This window comes from Xyrauchen texanus, chromosome 10 (genome assembly GCF_025860055.1).
Source record: "Xyrauchen texanus isolate HMW12.3.18 chromosome 10, RBS_HiC_50CHRs, whole genome shotgun sequence".
NCBI classification, from domain to species: domain Eukaryota; kingdom Metazoa; phylum Chordata; class Actinopteri; order Cypriniformes; family Catostomidae; genus Xyrauchen; species Xyrauchen texanus.
The window spans coordinates 9,447,682-9,464,738 of record NC_068285.1 but is presented as its reverse complement, the minus strand read 5'-3'; the positions used below and the strand labels follow the sequence as shown (position 1 = coordinate 9,464,738).

Here is a 17,057-nt window from a genome sequence, read left to right as displayed (position 1 = left end):
TAAGCGAGTTGGAAAGTTCAAGAACTGACAAATTAAATGTTTAAAATACAGAATCGCTGTGCTGTTTACAAAAGCAGGAGGAATTTTATACAGAAGCTGAATTGGTTTGACTATAGGTTTGTTTTTGTATCTGTTTCTTTTTTTAAATGGTGCTTGTGTGTGCTGATCCTCAACCTACTGAAAAACATTAGATTACATCTGCGGGTATCATCACAAGAGGAAAGACTAACTTTTCACAGATTCACTATTAATGGTCCTGAGCTGCTCGCTTACTCAAAACACCCATTGAGTCACTCAAAATATTGAGGGTGTGCAGTGAACATTTTTGACACATCTGCGATGGCATGAGGGCGAGTAAATGATGAGAGAACTTTCAGTTACCATTCACTTTTTTTACTTACAATGAAAGTGGATTGTGACTGAGGCTGAGGCTGTATCTAATTTTTTCTTCCACTGAAGAAAGAAAGTCTTTTATGTTTGGAACAACACAATGGTGAGTAAACGGGGATGGACTGGCCATTGGTTACAACGGGTGGGCCGGTCAAAATGCTGAAGGGGGATCTTACCCCACCCCACCAAATCTCTGTTGAACTGATGTGTGTGTTGTGAACTGAGAGAGTGAAGAGTGTGTCATTGTTCTCTGCAGGTTGAGTGATTGTGCTGTCACAGATGAAGGTTGTGCTGCTGTGACTTCAGCTCTGATATCAAACCCCTCACACCTGAAAGAACTGAATATGTCTGGGAATAAATTAAGAGATTCAGGAGTGAAGCTGCTCTCTGATGGACTGAAGAATCCTGACTGTAAACTGGAGAAACTGTGGTAAGATTTCACAAAACTCTCAAATCCGCCTTCATTCTCCTTCTGTAGTAAATGATCAATGATTTAACAACAATGGGAAAAAACATATTGAAAGCAGACTTCACTCAGATAATTTAAGAGAATGTTGTTTTAACTTATCTGATTGTGTCCTAATTTTACCCTAAAACATGAAAAATCTGTCATTTACTCTGACTCATGTTTGGTGTATCCTCGCTGTAAACTGAAGATCGTCTGAGAGTCATATGATCTGATATTCTGACATAGGGGCTGAAACGATTAGTTGACATTATCATCAACATCGGCAATAAAAAATTGTCTACAAAAATGTGTTTGATCTCATATGAAACACTAATGATGATGTGTGAGAGGAGCACTTCAGCTCGAGTGCATGATAGAGGAGAGGAAGAAAACAGCTCACAGTCCAGACACATTACAAACTTTCCAAACAGCTTTAGGTGATGTAGATTATAAAATATGAGGGAAATATACAAAAATATAATACAAGTAAATACAGAAGCAGTGTCTAATGAAATAAAGCAGAGGCAGAGCTTGTGTTCTGCTGAAGATAAACTTGCATGTCAAAGCGTTTTTAAGGCGAGATTTTCCCCCCAAACCACACCTCCAGTCATGACGAAACCCTCAGGAACGTTTTCATTGGACATCTCAATCACAGTGCTGATTGGCCACACACAGTGTTAATCTCATCAACAAAATCACTGATGAAAATGTTTGTTGACAAAGGTTTTTTTTTTTTTTTTTACTGTCAACGATAACGAAGTGAGACGAAAATGGCACATAATGACGAAAATGAAAAGATTTTAATAAAGCATGCTGTTGATGAAAATGTGGCAAGATAATAATTATACTGCAAAATATAAACAGAAGATGAAATATCTTGAGAATCTGTATATAGAAGAAGATATTAGACATGGATTCATATAATACATTAATTCTCCACTTGAGCTGCTGAGTTGAACACGATGAACACCGGCATAATGAACCGCTTCAAAATGGGGTAAATACCTCATTCAAACGCATCTTATTAATACAAGAGATTAATTACTTTATCCCTAACATACTGTTTATGTAATATAACAACTTACATCTGTACAGTGGAGTAAATGTACAGGTGAACTTGAACTAAATGATGCACTAGTCAGAACATGCGTAATTTGTGTTGCATAACTTGCGTTGTGAATACATGTTACACACAATGTAAAATCCTATCACAGAAAATGAATATGTCTCTAAATCATGAAGAATTCAGAATACAGTAAGATAACTTTTACAAAGTGGTTAATACTTCAGTCTATTCATGATTATTTCAGGAGCTCATGTTTTTCACAACAATGACAGCATGTATATTTTATATGTGATTACAACATTTTTTCTAAATGTTTTAATATTTAAAGTTTAGTCTGTTACAGTTTGACACACTTTTTGTCTGTTTTGCACATCATCATCAACTAAAAGATGTAATATTGGTTGATTAAATTTATATGTAATTATCGTCAGAGTAAAAGTGACTAAAATAAATGAATATGTTAGCATGTGTGTGGCAGGGCGGAGTGCGGGCCGGGTCGTGATTATACACACACGGTCCCTTATCAGGCTAATTAAGCCTCCAAGAGGGATAAAGGCCAACTGTGGAAGATGGTGCGGGAGAGAGAGATCTTTACGGACATGTCCGTCATGTGTGTGTTTTGTCTTTGGTTTAAGTTTAACCCCCTTTACAATGTGCTATTATTATGTTGGCATATTTCTATCATGTTTAAACACTGTGTTAGATTTTTCTAACATGTGTTAGTATGCTGCTAACATATTGCTAGCATGTTTAAGCACATCGCTAGGCATTGCTATCATGATGCTAGCATGTTAATAGTAAGTTTTGGCTATTTGATTGGTCTTGTTATTATGTGTTAGTAAAGAGTGAAGAGTGTGTCATTGTTCTCTGCAGGTTGAGTTATTGTGATGTCACAGATGAAGGTTGTGCTGCTCTGAGATCAAACCCCTCACACCTGAAAGAACTGAATCTGTCTGGGAATAATCTAGGAGATTCAGGAGTGAAGCTGCTCTCTGATCTAAAAGATGATCCACATTATAAACTGGAGACACTGATGTGAGTGTTGATAATTAATATAATCATATTTGAATTGATCTCCTATATTGTTTTTAACAGATGAATAGTTAACCATGTACTATAAATGTATTTAACTGCAATTAATATCAGTTTGATTCATTGATCTGTGAATAAATTGATATTTTCAGCTCTTTCAGTGACTGTGTATGTGATAAACTGATTTGAATTGTTTTCTATTGATTACTATTAAGCAGAGTTGTAAAGGAGATGTTTTTATTACTATGTTTTAGTAATGTCCCATACAGCATATTTGACTTTGTGTGTTTTAGATGGACGTCTCTTTGAGAACTGATTGAGAACAGTAATGATTGTGAAGAAAATAGAGACATCTCAGTCAATCGAATCAACAGAGACAAACTGACCGGACACACTGATGTGTGTAACTTTACATAATTATTCAGAAAACCTGCTGAAGTGACAGTGAAACAATGAATCATTTTGTTTATTCAATTGTTTAGTCAATGACAAAGATTAAAAATAATGAGATTATTAACTGACACTTTTCATGATTTTAATGCCATTCATTGTACAGTCAATGGTAATGTTTACACACTGTGTGTTTGAAAAGAAACTCGATTTTTAACTTTTTCTGAAGAAAATGTAAGTGGTGCTTGCCTGTGCAAAAGCCACATGTATGATGCAAGGGTGTTGTGGATGGTTACTAGGATGTTTGCTTATTGGCCTATATCAGAAGTCTGTCCACTTTGTCTCCTGTAATTGAACTCTGTATTATTTGGTTTGTTCAATTGTGCTGATGGTGGATGATAAACTGTTCCTGTTTGTACTGTAGTGAAGGTGGACAGGGTCTGAAATTGTTCCTCTTATACGTCCGGCAGAGAAGTGACCCCTCATCTGTCTCCACTCTCACCTCTAACGGACTGTAAACGCCATCATGTACCTGTTCCTGTCTGAAACAAATGTACATTTTTACATTTAATCATTTGGAAAATGCTTTTATCCAAAATGAGAAAGGATGCAACATAAGTGATTCATCTTAAGGAGACAGTAACATGAGAAGTGCTGCATTACAAAGATTCAATTGCATCAGAAAAGTATTAAAGACAGAGATTGGAGTGCAACAAGATTTATTTAATGTGTATGATCAAGTGCTCACGAAAAATGTGTGTTTTAACATTCATGACACACTGTTAAGATTAAGAGATATTCTTATAAGAGGTAAGGAGGTTTACTTATTGAGTAACTCTCACAAAAACATGTCCAGGTCATTTTTTACCCCAAAATAAATTGAAAAATTACATTTTGCATAAATAAATTGAAGCTTATGTTGGAATCATTTATATTTGTTGCATTGTGATATTATTTTCACAACAATTAAGCAAATTTAACCTGAATCTCATTACTCTAATGCATCTGGAAATTTTACTTTAGAGGGCTTTTTTTTCTATAGTTTTTATTATTTTTATGATTCTTATGATGATTCTCAATAGATTCTTATTACTGGAAAAAATCCTGTAATACTATGATTGTTTTATTAAACAAACAAACAAAAAACAAACAATTACATGTCTAAATTAAACAAATAAAAAGGGTCATCATAAACTACCACAGTGTATAAATACTTTACAATTATAATAATACACTCATATACAAAAAATATATTATATTTTTCATGTTTTGTCTGTGAATTGTTTAAAGTGGTGTGTTTTGAGCACACTGCACTGAAACTAACTTTGATGAGGAACACGTGCTGCATATTAGAAAAAAAAACTTGATGGTTCAATTCTTGTGCTTCTATGCTTTTGTCTTGTCAAGGATCTTGAAGCAAAGACATTGTTCTTTCCAGAAGCTTGGAGACAATATCAGACAAAAGACTTTAAAAGACTGTAAAATTCTGCGAAGACTTCGATTTCAGTTTAGCCAGAAAAAGAGCTACCCGATCTGACACATCCTCTTCTTCAAATCATCCAAATCCCACTAATGTCAGACACTTCATACAAGAATGCTTTTTAGCATCAAGTGCCTCAAATGTCAAACTGGGAGCCTGGTCAAAATCACACCTAGCTGAGCTGCTGGTGTTATGGTCATGATTGTGTTGAACTTCTGTGTGATCTCATGTAATAAAAAGTCCTTAGACAACCATTCTGATTTCATTCAAATTGTGTGGAAGCACTGTTAATGCTGTGGACTCTGGTCAGCTATGCGGTCTTGAAAACGAAAACAGGTAATATATATGTCTAACTTACTAATTTTAGTTCTTGGAATTTAGTCGAAGGCCAATTTTTGGGATGAGTGCTGCAATTGTGTTCTGATCCAATAACAAGAAACTGTCATCATCTATCTGCTCATCTGGAAGATAACAAACAAAACAAACAGTAAAAGCAGGCATGGATTACATTATACACATTCTATATTACTCTGAAACTGTTTAAATGCTGGAGTTGGCACTGGCTATATCTGAGAAAATCTTAATTATCTACAAAAAACTAACAAAAAAAACCTTGACAGAAATTGAAAAAGTTGTTTGTACATGATAACCTGCAAAATATACAATGAGGCACTCGAGATTCCAGTTTCAGAAAAATGTAAATTGCTGTACAAAGACACAAGGAAACATCTGATTAGTAGTATTTTGACTAGGTTAGCTGCTACTGCTAACTTACCCTAGCTAGCACTGTTGTGTGGTTTGCTAGCTTGTTGTTGTCTTGTAGTCTATTCAGCTAAAAGAAATGACTAATATGCATAACAATTCATCATTGTAAGGGTTTTTTTTTTTAGCCAGTTTTATCAATTTTGTTAATTTAAAATCACACATTTGAAAAGTTGTTAACAATAACTAACATCACATTGAAAAGGTCAATGACATCATCTAGCTAGTTATCTACCTGTATATAAATATCAATTACATTCTGCACAATTATATCAGCATATGTGATTACTTGCGTCTATCACAGCTCGTTCTCAGAAGTTAGAAGTTATAGGCTTATACTCACACTAACACCATCTTTTTTTAATAGGAATGACAACGATGATATGAGGGATTGATTTATAGTCTCTTCAATGGCACGAACGGTATAAATGTGTATAAACCTCCAAGATCACATCTGATTTTCTACAACTCATATATACTGAATGTTCTTGGACAGATATTTTATCAATGTTTTGTCCGCGGAATGATCCAAAAACACTTTAAACTGCAGTACAGCCCATTGAAAAGACGATACGTCTATCACTCACAGCCTATCGTGTCATTCCCATTGAAAATCAAGGGTGGCGGCGATAGAGTAAATAAAAGCTGTTAGTTTAACAACTTTCTCAGTCGCATGTGCTACTGTAGTGTAGCTGTTCTTTTGCTTTTCAGATGCAAACCTGTTTTATTGAGACCCAGAGTTGCGTTGACCTCAGGGTTTGTGCTGCTCGCGAGTATCAAGTGAGAAAGACCAAGCAGCAGCTGCTAAACTAACTCGCAGCTTCAGGAGCGTCTGGTGGAGTCCGCAGAGCTGATGAAAATGAAAAACAAACATCGTTTAATAAGGCTGAAAAACGCAATGTGCTTTATACAACCAATAGAACATTTAAGATGAAAAAAAAAATGAATATGTCTAAATAAATATTTTAAAAACTACATAACTATGGTTTAAACTGAATAATTGACGCCGGCTAATTGAATTATTGTCATTAACTGCCACAACCTCATTGTGTTAATCATTTTAATAATTTATGTTTAATAATAAAGTTTTATAGATTTATTGCAAAACAAATATCATCACTCTTCTTTACTCATTTACTGCCCAACGTCGGAACCAATGAACCCAAACACGAGTCAATATGAGCCATTACCGATAATATAACCCAGCAAAACAGGTTAAAATACTTTAGCGACTCGTTTCTGTACTACTGTTCCTACAACTAATACAGTATTTTTCATGCTTAGTCTGTGAATTGTTGAAATTGGTGTGTTTTGAACACTCAGCACTGAAACTAAATTTGATGAGGAACATGTCGATGAGGAGGAATATCCTCAATAAATGAATATCCTCAATAAATTAAGATTGTGCAGCGTATCAGGGAAAAAAACATCAAGTTTATTTATATTTATATATTTTTGTTTCTGTCGTCTGTATGACAGTCATTCTTCTTATTTCATCAAGACTTTTGTTTATTGTTTTTAAAATAATCTCAAATTCTCTGAACTGAAAAAAGAATTAACAAGTTGGCAAGTTGTAAATGTGTAAGTAAATGTCAGTTAAAGGCAGTAATTATCATCATGTCTTAATCGTGTAAATATCATGTTTCAAACATGTACTTTTTATATACAGTTTTTTTAGGCAATAAAAGGCCAGTAAGATAGAAGATGATTTGTTTTTATAATGGTAAGTTTTAGAAATGAGTCTTCTTTTATTCTCTCAAAATAACCCTCATGGCTGATGTTGTGTGCTTTTTATTTTCAATAGTCCAGAAATCATCACTGAAGATCCTGAAGAAATGGGGAAAACAAACATTTTCCCCAAACCCTGAAGAAATAAGACTGAACTTCATCTTTAGTCTACTTTGACTGAACTAGTAAGTTGTGAACGTGTTTGTAAATGTAACTTAGAGACAGTAGAATCTCATCACAGGAGGCTGTGGATCACGGGGAGATTTCTGCAGCTCTTGGCTAAAGATGAACTGACCTGAAAGCTTTTTGATCTCTGTAAATTAATGCACTATATATTTACATGTTTGTGTAGTATATGAGACAGCAGTTAGTGTAACACTAGTTTACTTACGTTTTTATCCAAAGCAACTTAAACATGAGGAATACAGCATCATTAATTTGTCCTAATGCAATAACATGAGCTGCAATACAAAGTTTAAATTCCTCAGAGAAGAACAAGTAGGGATGAAGGTGAGAGACAGTGATGAATAGAATGGATTGAGAATTAATAAATGTTTACTTGGATATTTGTTGAACGTGTATTTTTGCTGCTTAAAAAATCCTGGTTTGAGATGTGGTTGGGCCAGAAGATACACAGGATACAACAAAAGCATTTATTGACATACACATATGATGTTCTGCTGTGTGATATCCCAAGTGTCACAGCCATACAGGAACACACTTTCTACACAAGCAAAAAAGATTTAAAGCATCAGAAATGTTGGAACAACTCTACAGGTAAAGAAAAACTACCAAACTGTCACGAACCCCGCTCCCTCGCTCCGCCCCCTCGAGCTTCCATGCTCGTTCCGCCCCCTCGAGCTCGCACGCTCGTTTTGCTCCCTCGAGCTCGCACGCTCGTTTTGCTCGCTCGAGCTCACACGCTCGTTTTACTCCTACGAGCTCACATGCTCGTACACTATCTCCCCCCCTCGGGCTCACATGCCCACTTCTATCGCCAGAACATTATGTACACCTGCACTCGCGTCATCTGCACTCCTGTTCATTGTATACACCTGCACTCGTCCCTATCACCTGTCATTGTTTACACCTGCACTCGTCTCTATAAATATCACAGCACATTCGTCTCCCGCTTGTTGGTTATTGTATTTAGTTTCCCGTGTCTTTGCCCCCCGCTAGTCTCGTCTAGTTTTGAACTCCTCTTGTCTTCCTCTTAGCTTGCCAGCTCCCCTTGTTCCCCTGTCTTTTGCTCCCACTAGTCTCGTCATTCTTATTCTGATTACCCCGGCTTTGACCCCTTGCTTTCCTTGACCACTCTATTTGTAGATTTGCCCTTTTGTTATATCCTGATTCCCCGGCTCTCGACCCTACGCTTACCTCGACCATTCTTCTTCTGGATTTTCCTTGCTGTACTTTTGCCTGCCTGCAATAAAACGCAGTTTTGACTTACATTGTGACTGTCTCTTCTTGTGCGGGTTACAAAATAACCAACCCTTTACCGAAGACAGTCACAATGCCCCGCGCTGAGGATTCGCGCAGCTCACTAGAGCGGAGGTGTACGTCACATTCGGCGCGAGGAGCTACAGTTTGGAGGCAGGACCAAGTGCTCGCGGCCCAGGGGCGGCAGGTATGTTCTTTGTCTGATTTATGTCACCATGTTTCACCTGTGTCTGCCCCTGAGCCCGTTTATGCCTCCAGTGCATTTCTGAGCGCCGTAAGCCTTCAACCCCCTGAGAGGCTTGATGGCTCTTCGGGCGCTTGCCAAGGGTTGTTTATGCAGGGCAGCGGTTGTAGAACTTTAAACCGTGCCCTTAACATTATGGACCCAGCGGCCCAACTCTTGGTTTTGCGTCAGGGGAGTCAACCCTTGGAGGCTTATGTGGTTGACTTTTGTGCCCTGGCTAACCAGGTGAATTTTGATGAGGTGGCTCTAAAAGACATTTTTCAATATGGACTGAATGAGCCAGCCTCATCATTCATGCCTGGTGGTCGCTGCTCTCTCAACCTGGCTCCTTTATGGACCCAGCGGCCCAACTCTTGGTTTTGCGTCAGGGGAGTCAACCCTTGGAGGCTTACTGTATGTGGTTGACTTTTGTGCCCTGGCTAACCAGGTGAATTTTGATGAGTTGGCTCTAAAAGACATTTTTCAATATGGAATGAATGAGCCAGCCTCATCATTCATGCCTGGTGGTCGCTGCTCTCTCAACCTGGCTCAGTTTATTGACCTCGCCCTACTGTACGCTGGTTCCTCGTTTACTGTGGGGGAGGCAGACAATGAACCAGCGCTCCACACCACGGCCTCCGTCTCGAAGCCTACCACGGCCCCCGTCTCGAAGCCTATCACGGCCCCCGTCTTGAAGCCTATCACGGCCCTAGTCCCGAAGCCTGACACGGCCCCAGTCCCGAAGCCGGTCACGGCCCCAGTCCCGAAGCCTGTCACGGCCCCAGTCCCGAAGCCTGACACGGCCCCAGTCCCGAGGCCTGACACGGCCCCAGTCCCGAGGCCTGTCACGGCCCCAGTCCCGAGGCCTGTCACGGCCCCAGTCCCGAAGCCTGGCACGGCCCCAGTCTCGACGCCTGGCACGGCCAGCGAGTCAACGCCCATGCCTGCCACGGCCAGAGAGCCAGCGCCCATGCCCGCCACGGCCAACGAGCCAGCGCCCATGCCCGCCATGGCCAACGAGCCAGCGCCCATGCCCGCCACGGCCAACGAGCCAGCGCCCATGCCCGCCACGGCCGGCGAGCCAGCGCCCATGTCTGCCACGGTCAGCGAGCCAGCGCCTGTAGCCTCGACCGCCCCAGAGCCAGCGCCTGTAGCCTCGACCGTCCCCATGGCCACGTCCCCTGTTGGCCGAAGACGTAAGATAAGGAAGAGGGCCCCTTCTCCCCAGTCTCGTCTTGTGCTCAAGACCGCAGAGGTTCCCTCAGAGTCTTCCACAGCTCTACCGACCTCTGCTCCGCCCTCAGAGTCTTCCACAGCTCTGCCGGGTTCTGCTCCGCCCTCAGAGTCTTCCACGGCTCTGCTGGGTTCTGCTCCGCCCTCAGAGTCTTCCACGGCTCTGCCGGGTTCTGCTCCACCCTCAGAGTCTTCCACGGCTCTGCCGGGTTCTGCTCCGCCCTCAGAGTCTTCCACGGCTCTGCCGGGTTCTGCTCCGCCCTCAGAGTCTTCCACGGCTCTGCCAGCCTCTGCTCGTCCCTCAGAGCCCTCGCGGCCTCCGCCTCACGAGCCTCCCAAGGCTCCTCCTCCCAAGCCTCCCAGGGCTCCTCCTCTCGAGCCTCCCAGGGCTCCTCCTCTCGAGCCTCCCAGAGCTCTACCCCTCGAGCCTCCCAGAGCTCCGCCTCTCAAGCCTCCCAGGGCTTCTCCTCTCGAGTCTTTCAGGGCTCCCCCTCCTTCCAAGCTTCTCAGGGCTTCTCCTCCCGAGTTTTTCAAGGCTCCTCCTCCCAAGCCTCCCAGAGCACTACCTCCCAAGCCCCCCAGGGTTCTGCCTTTCAAGTCTCTCGAGCCTCCCAGAGCTCTACCCCTCAAGCCTCTCAGGGCTTCTCCTCTCGAGTCTTTCAGGGCTCCACCCCTCAAGCCTCTCACGGCTTCGCCTCTCGAGTCTCTCAGGGCTCCTCCCCCTCTCAAGCCTCTCAGGGCTTCCCCTCTCGAGTCTTTCAGGGCTCCTCCCCCTCTCAAGCCTCTCAGGGCTCCGTCCCTCGAGTCTTTCAGGGCTCCACCCCTCAAGCCTCTCACGGCTTCGCCTCTCGAGTCTCTCAGGGCTCCTCCCCCTCTCAAGCCTCTCAGGGCTTCCCCTCTCGAGTCTTTCAGGGCTCCTCCTCCCCTCGAGCCTCTCAGGGCTCCGCCCCTCGAGTCTTTCATGGCTCCACCCCTCAAGCCTCTCACGGCTTCGTCTCTCGAGTCTCTCAGGGCTCCTCCTCCTCTTGAGCCTCTCAGGGCTCCGCCCCACAAGCCTCTCGAGCCTTCCAGGACTCTGCCACTAGAGCCTCCTACGGCTCCGCCTCTCGGGCCTCCTACGGCTCCCCCTCCAGAGCCTCCCACGGCTCCACCTCCCGAGCCTCTCACGGCTCTGCTCCCAAAGACTCCAGAGCGTTCTATGGCTCCGCCTCTCGAGCCTCCTACGGCTCCGCCTCTCGGGCCTCCTACGGCTCTACCCCCCGAGACTACAGAGCCTGCCAGGTTGTCGCCTCGGGGACCTCCCACGGCGCCACCTCCCTTGGCTCCACCTCCAGAGCCTTCCAGGCCTACCTCGCTAGAGCCTCCCACGGCGCCACCGTCATTGGCTCCACCTCCTGAGCCTTCCAGGCCTTCGCTCCTAAAGCCTCCTTCGGCTCCACCTCCAGAGCCTTCCAGGCCTTTGCCCCTAAAGCCTCCTTCGGCTCCACCTCCAGAGCCTTTCAGAACCCCACCTCCAGAGCCGCCTACAGTGCCGCCTCTGACGGCACCGCCTTTCACGGCTCAGCCCGGACTTCCTGACCCCCTTCCTGTCTTGTGGCCTCTTCCCTGGCCTCCGGACCCTATTCCTGTCCGGTGGTCACCTTCCAGACCCCCGGACCCAGTCCCTGTCCTCCAGTCGCCTTCCAGACCCCCTGACCCAGTCTCTGCCCTTTGGATGCCCCCTAGATCTCCGGACCACCCGCCTGTCTGCTATGTTCCCCCTGACCTTGCCTTGAAACTGCCCATTGACCCCATGGACTGTCTCATTTCCCTCTGTGCCCCTTGGACTGCCCTCAATTTTGTTTGTGTGTTTTGTGGGTTGTCTGTTCAGGGTTTTTTGTTTGTTGGGATCGTCCAGCACCACTTCCCAGAGGTTGCGCTCCTCGCAACCGAGCGCGGCCGTCAGGAGCCGTCCGTTATAGAGGGGGGAGTACTGTCACGAACCCCGCTCCCTCGCTCCGCCCCCTCGAGCTTCCACGCTCGTTCCGCCCCCTCGAGCTCGCTCGCTCGTTTTGCTCCCTCGAGCTCGTTTTGCTCGCTCGAGCTCGCACGCTCGTTTTACTCCTACGAGCTCACATGCTCGTACACTATCTCCCCCCCTCGGGCTCACATGCCCACTTCTATCGCCAGAAAATTATGTACACCTGCACTCGCGTCATCTGCACTCCTGTTCATTGTATACACCTGCACTCGTCCCTGTCACCTGTCATTGTTTACACCTGCACTCGTCTCTATAAATATCACAGCACATTCGTCTCCCGCTTGTTGGTTATTGTATTTAGTTTCCCGTGTTTTTGCCCCCGCTAGTCTCGTCTAGTTTTGAACTCCTCTTGTCTTCCTCTTAGCTTGCCAGCTCCCCTTGTTCCCCTGTCTTTTGCTCCCACTAGTCTCATCATTCTTATTCTGATTACCCCGGCTTTGACCCCTTGCTTTCCTTGACCACTCTATTTGTAGATTTGCCCTTTTGTTATATCCTGATTCCCCGGCTCCCCGCTTACCTCGACCATTCTTCTTCTGGATTTTCCTTGCTGTACTTTTGCCTGCCTGCAATAAAACGCAGTTTTGACTTACATTGTGACTGTCTCTTCTTGTGCGGGTTACACAAACAAAGAATTGACGGGATGAAGATGTGGAAAGAGATGTTGAACAATGATCATGAAAAGCTCCCGATACAGATGGTGGAAGAAGAAAATGAGGCCAACGCACAGTAATTTACTTAAAAAAAGTATTCCTGATCAGTTTAATTCAAACAAATTGTTTAAATATTTGTTTTATATATTTAAGTTTGCTCAGTATTATATGAGTTTAATTAATGTGAAAGACAATATCTGCTTTGCTTTTTACCAAAACTGTATTGTTTGAGACATATTCATTTTTTAGACCTACATTTTTAAGTTCATACTCCTCATTTAAGTTTAATTAAATATTTAATGTATATTCTGAAGTTATAATATGTACTTTATAATATTACTCAATTCAGTGAATTGATTTAGTTATTTCTCAGTTTAGAGATTACTTAATTAAAACAATGCGAGTTGAAAAATTGTCTTTCATGCATGTGTATACGGGCCTAATTGCCGTTTGTAAAAATATATACATATATTAATGCACATGTAAACTCTTATGTTTGTAAAATGTTGTTAGTAAATGTTCTTCATGCATTTGATTGAGTTCTTGTACATTTATTATAATGAGATTATTAAATAGATTTGTAAACAATTATTATTTATGTATTATAAACTATAATTAAAATGCAAGAGAACTTTTAGGCTAAATGTGAATTTTAAAAGGTAACATTTATTAACTGTACATAGTTACATAACTCGGGCCAGCTCTGGCACGCCCTCACTTATAGCTTCGGGACGATTCCTTCTCAACTCCTGAAGCATCTTCGTGTCACCGGCTTCCTCATCTGGGCCGATTGACCCGTACCGGAATCAGGGAGCGAGTAAACAGGCATCTGGTCAGAGTACAGGAGACAGAAGCTGGCCAAAGGATTTTGATTGGTCGTTTGATTTTGCGTGCTCGCTCACCCTAACATTACGTTAAATGTCTCATACGGGAAAGTTCAGACGGCTACGGACTGTAGAGCGATATTCCATAACTTCAAGGTTGCATATTGCATTATATCGTTAGTTTCACAATGGACATTCGTAAATGGATTATAAAGAAAGAACCCACAACACCTGCTGCTACGTCTGGCTCATCTGAGCTCCAAATAAGCTGTGTGGACTCTGACAATGCAGCCCCACTAACGGCACTGCCAGTCACTCAGCCCGCCAAAAGCAAGGACTCGCCGACGCCGTCATCGTATAGTTTACCAGAGGACCTCGGTAAAGACAAGCCAGTCCAGGTCTGTTTAAAGCAGTTTCCAAAGAAACAACAACACAATCATTTTCGGCAAATTGGTACAATGATAGGGAATGGCTAGAATATTCAGAGCAAGCAGATTCGGCATTTTGTTTTCCCTGTCGGAAATTTGGCGGGAGTGACTCTGTGTTTACAAGTACTGGTTTTTGCAACTGGAAGCATGCGACAGATAAAGCGAAAGGATTTTACAGACATGCTAACTGTAAAGAGCATCTGGCTTGCATGGCTATTTGGAAAGAGCAGCAATTGCGATGTTCCACAGGAAAAGAGATTTCAACCCTAGTTAATTCAGATCAGCTTTCTCGAAACCGCCTTTATGTGTCTTCAATAATTGACATTATTGAATTCCTGGTATCAAACGAACTGCCATTGAGGGGTACCGTTGATTCAGTTGATGACAGAGGTGACGCGGGCAGTGGACTGTTCCTGTCTCTATTTGATTACACGCTGAGAAAAAACAAAGAGCTAGCGCAGGCCTTCAGTACAATTCCAAAAAATGCTACGTACACATCACACGATGTTCAAAATGATTTAAATGAACTGATGAGTACAATTGTGACAGAGAACATTGTTAAAGATGTTGGGGAGTCATGGTTTACAATTAAAGTGGATGGAACCAAGGACCCGACGGGCAATGAGAATGTCGCTGTTGTTCTTCGATATGTTGACCAGAACTGCACAGTGAAAGAGAGGCTGTTGTCAGTATTGACCACAGACAAGTGCGATGCCCTGTCACTCACAAACATCGTACTTGAGCTGCTGTCAAATGTTGGTCTCGATACAAATAAAATATTAAGTCAATCTTATGACGGGGCCAGCGTTATGTCTGGAAGAGAAGGAGGCATGCAGAAACATATTCAAAACAAATTAAACAGAGAAGTGCCCTACATTCATTGTTTTAATCATCAGTTACTTTTGGTTATAGTGCATGCAGTTTCATCCGAGAGCGCTGTTGAAGATTTTTTTGCCATTTGCAATGCACTGTACACATTTCTGAGAAAGCCCACTGTAGCTGCACAGTATAAGGGAGATAAGCTTAAAAGGCTGCTGGATCAACGATGGACTGGAAACCTTGAGACGGTGTCCGTGGTGCTGAAATCGCACGACACCCTTGTGGATGTTCTGAATGGAATCGCAACCACAAGAAAAGGTGCTGACATAAAAGTTGAAGCTGTTGGACCCCACAAGGCCATCACAGAACCGACTTTCAAATTTCTTGCCTGTGTGATGTACAAAGCTTTGTGCCTGATGGATCCACCGAATAGGATGCTGCAAGCTGAACAAACGGATCTAATGACGGCAATTCGGCTCATTGGCAGCGCTTCTTCTTGCATTGAAAGTCTACGATCAGATGCAGAGTTTGCGAAACTGTGGGCTGAAAGTATTGGTGCAGATGATGCGGTTCCTGCCCCTCCGAAACGGCAGCGACAGGCCAGCAAGACTCTGCAAGTCTACATTGTGGATGAAAGTGTTGGTCAGCGAGAAGTGCACATTGAACAGGAGTGCAAGCGGCTGTTTTTTAGCATTATTGACTCTGTTTTGGGGGAAATGTCCGTTCGTTTCAGCGAACGCAATAGCAACTAGCCTACATGGCAGCTTTGGATGCACTGGACCCTGGTAGTGAGAACTTTTTGAATGCGGGGAAAGTGCAACTACTACTGGATTTAACGAGCACCGAAATGGTGGAGTCTCAGTTCACAGTTGCACGTCAGTTTTGGCAAACGCTGTCCACAGGCCAGGACGAGAAAGTGACATTGGTCAAACTTCTTTCAAAGTACTCCAGCGTTTTCCAAGCCATGCCAGTGGTGCTGACTGCCTTAAAACACGCACTAACATTTGGGGCATCGACTGCTATGTGCGAGAACTCTTTCTCAACGCTTAAGAATGTATTTTCTGAGCACATATGCAGCATGTTGCATAGACGAAAAGCACATCTGATCCAGCTGGCATTTGAAAATGACATAAGTAGAAAATTCAGAGACGAATGGAAAGATTTACTGCTGAGGAGTTTTCACTCATCTATCGAAGAGAAGATTGCAGCTCTACCACTGACGTGCGGTCTGGGTAGGCAAACTAGGCACTGCCTACCCTGCCAAAATTCAAAAATAAAATGTTTATTAAATAATAAACTTGTATTTATATTTTTACTTTTTATTCTTGTGATTTATATATGCAATATGTGTGTTATTCCAATTGTTTAGACGTTATGATGACAAATGTAGCAGTTACGCATAATCAACTAAAAACAAATGGTAGAATAAGCAGTGCTTTTACGATCCATTCATTGCAGACGACAAGCGGAAAACCCATGTTGCGCATGCGCACTTCGATCCTGTATTCTTTAACACGTACGGCAAAAAGCACAAATCTGCTGTGCCATTTGACGTAAATATGTTATGCCCGTAATCATCTCCGTTAGGCTACGTATCAGACATGGACCAATTAAAATCAAGATGTTCCTGGACATTTGCGTAGCTAACGTCATTACACCACAGCTAGCGTACATGCCTAATCCCCGCAAAATTCAAAATGACAGCACCAGCCGTAATCACGGAATTAAGAAATTTTTCCAAGCTCGATTTTAATTCCAAATAGGAGTTAATTGCAAGAGGGAGGTCTACGCCAGCCTTAGATGGACTAGTACAGCAAAAGGGCCCAAAAATTATCCGATCATTTCAAACTGATTGGTATGTAAGAAAAGATTGGCTATGTGGCTGTGCGCTTGTGTGTGCGTGTGCGTAGAGAGAGAGAGAGAGAGAGAGAGAGAGAGAGAGAGAGAGAGAGAGAGAGAGAGAGAGAGAATACACGATATACATCCTGATTTGTACATTTCTTGATATGCCGCGCTTGTGCGTAACGTTCACTGTTTACGCGTGTGTGTGTGTGGTGTGTGTGTGTGTGTGTGTGTGTGTGTGTGTGTGTGAGAGAGAGAGAGTACACACTATATACATCCTGA

General features: G+C 43.0%; 1 protein-coding gene and 1 long non-coding RNA gene across 3 annotated transcripts in view; one reads left to right on the top strand and one right to left on the bottom strand.

Moving 5' to 3' along the window:
• Window positions 1-17,057, top strand: part of LOC127650383 (NACHT, LRR and PYD domains-containing protein 12-like) — a 294,503-nt gene that overhangs the window by 98,782 nt on the left and 178,664 nt on the right. The window contains exon 10 of the mRNA XM_052135780.1: window positions 647-820. Within this exon, the coding sequence (XP_051991740.1) occupies window positions 647-820 (174 nt within the window). The remainder of the gene's footprint in view (window positions 1-646; window positions 821-17,057) is intronic.
• LOC127650485 (uncharacterized) overlaps window positions 1-17,057 on the bottom strand; it is a 240,457-nt gene that overhangs the window by 87,418 nt on the left and 135,982 nt on the right. The window lies entirely within an intron of this gene.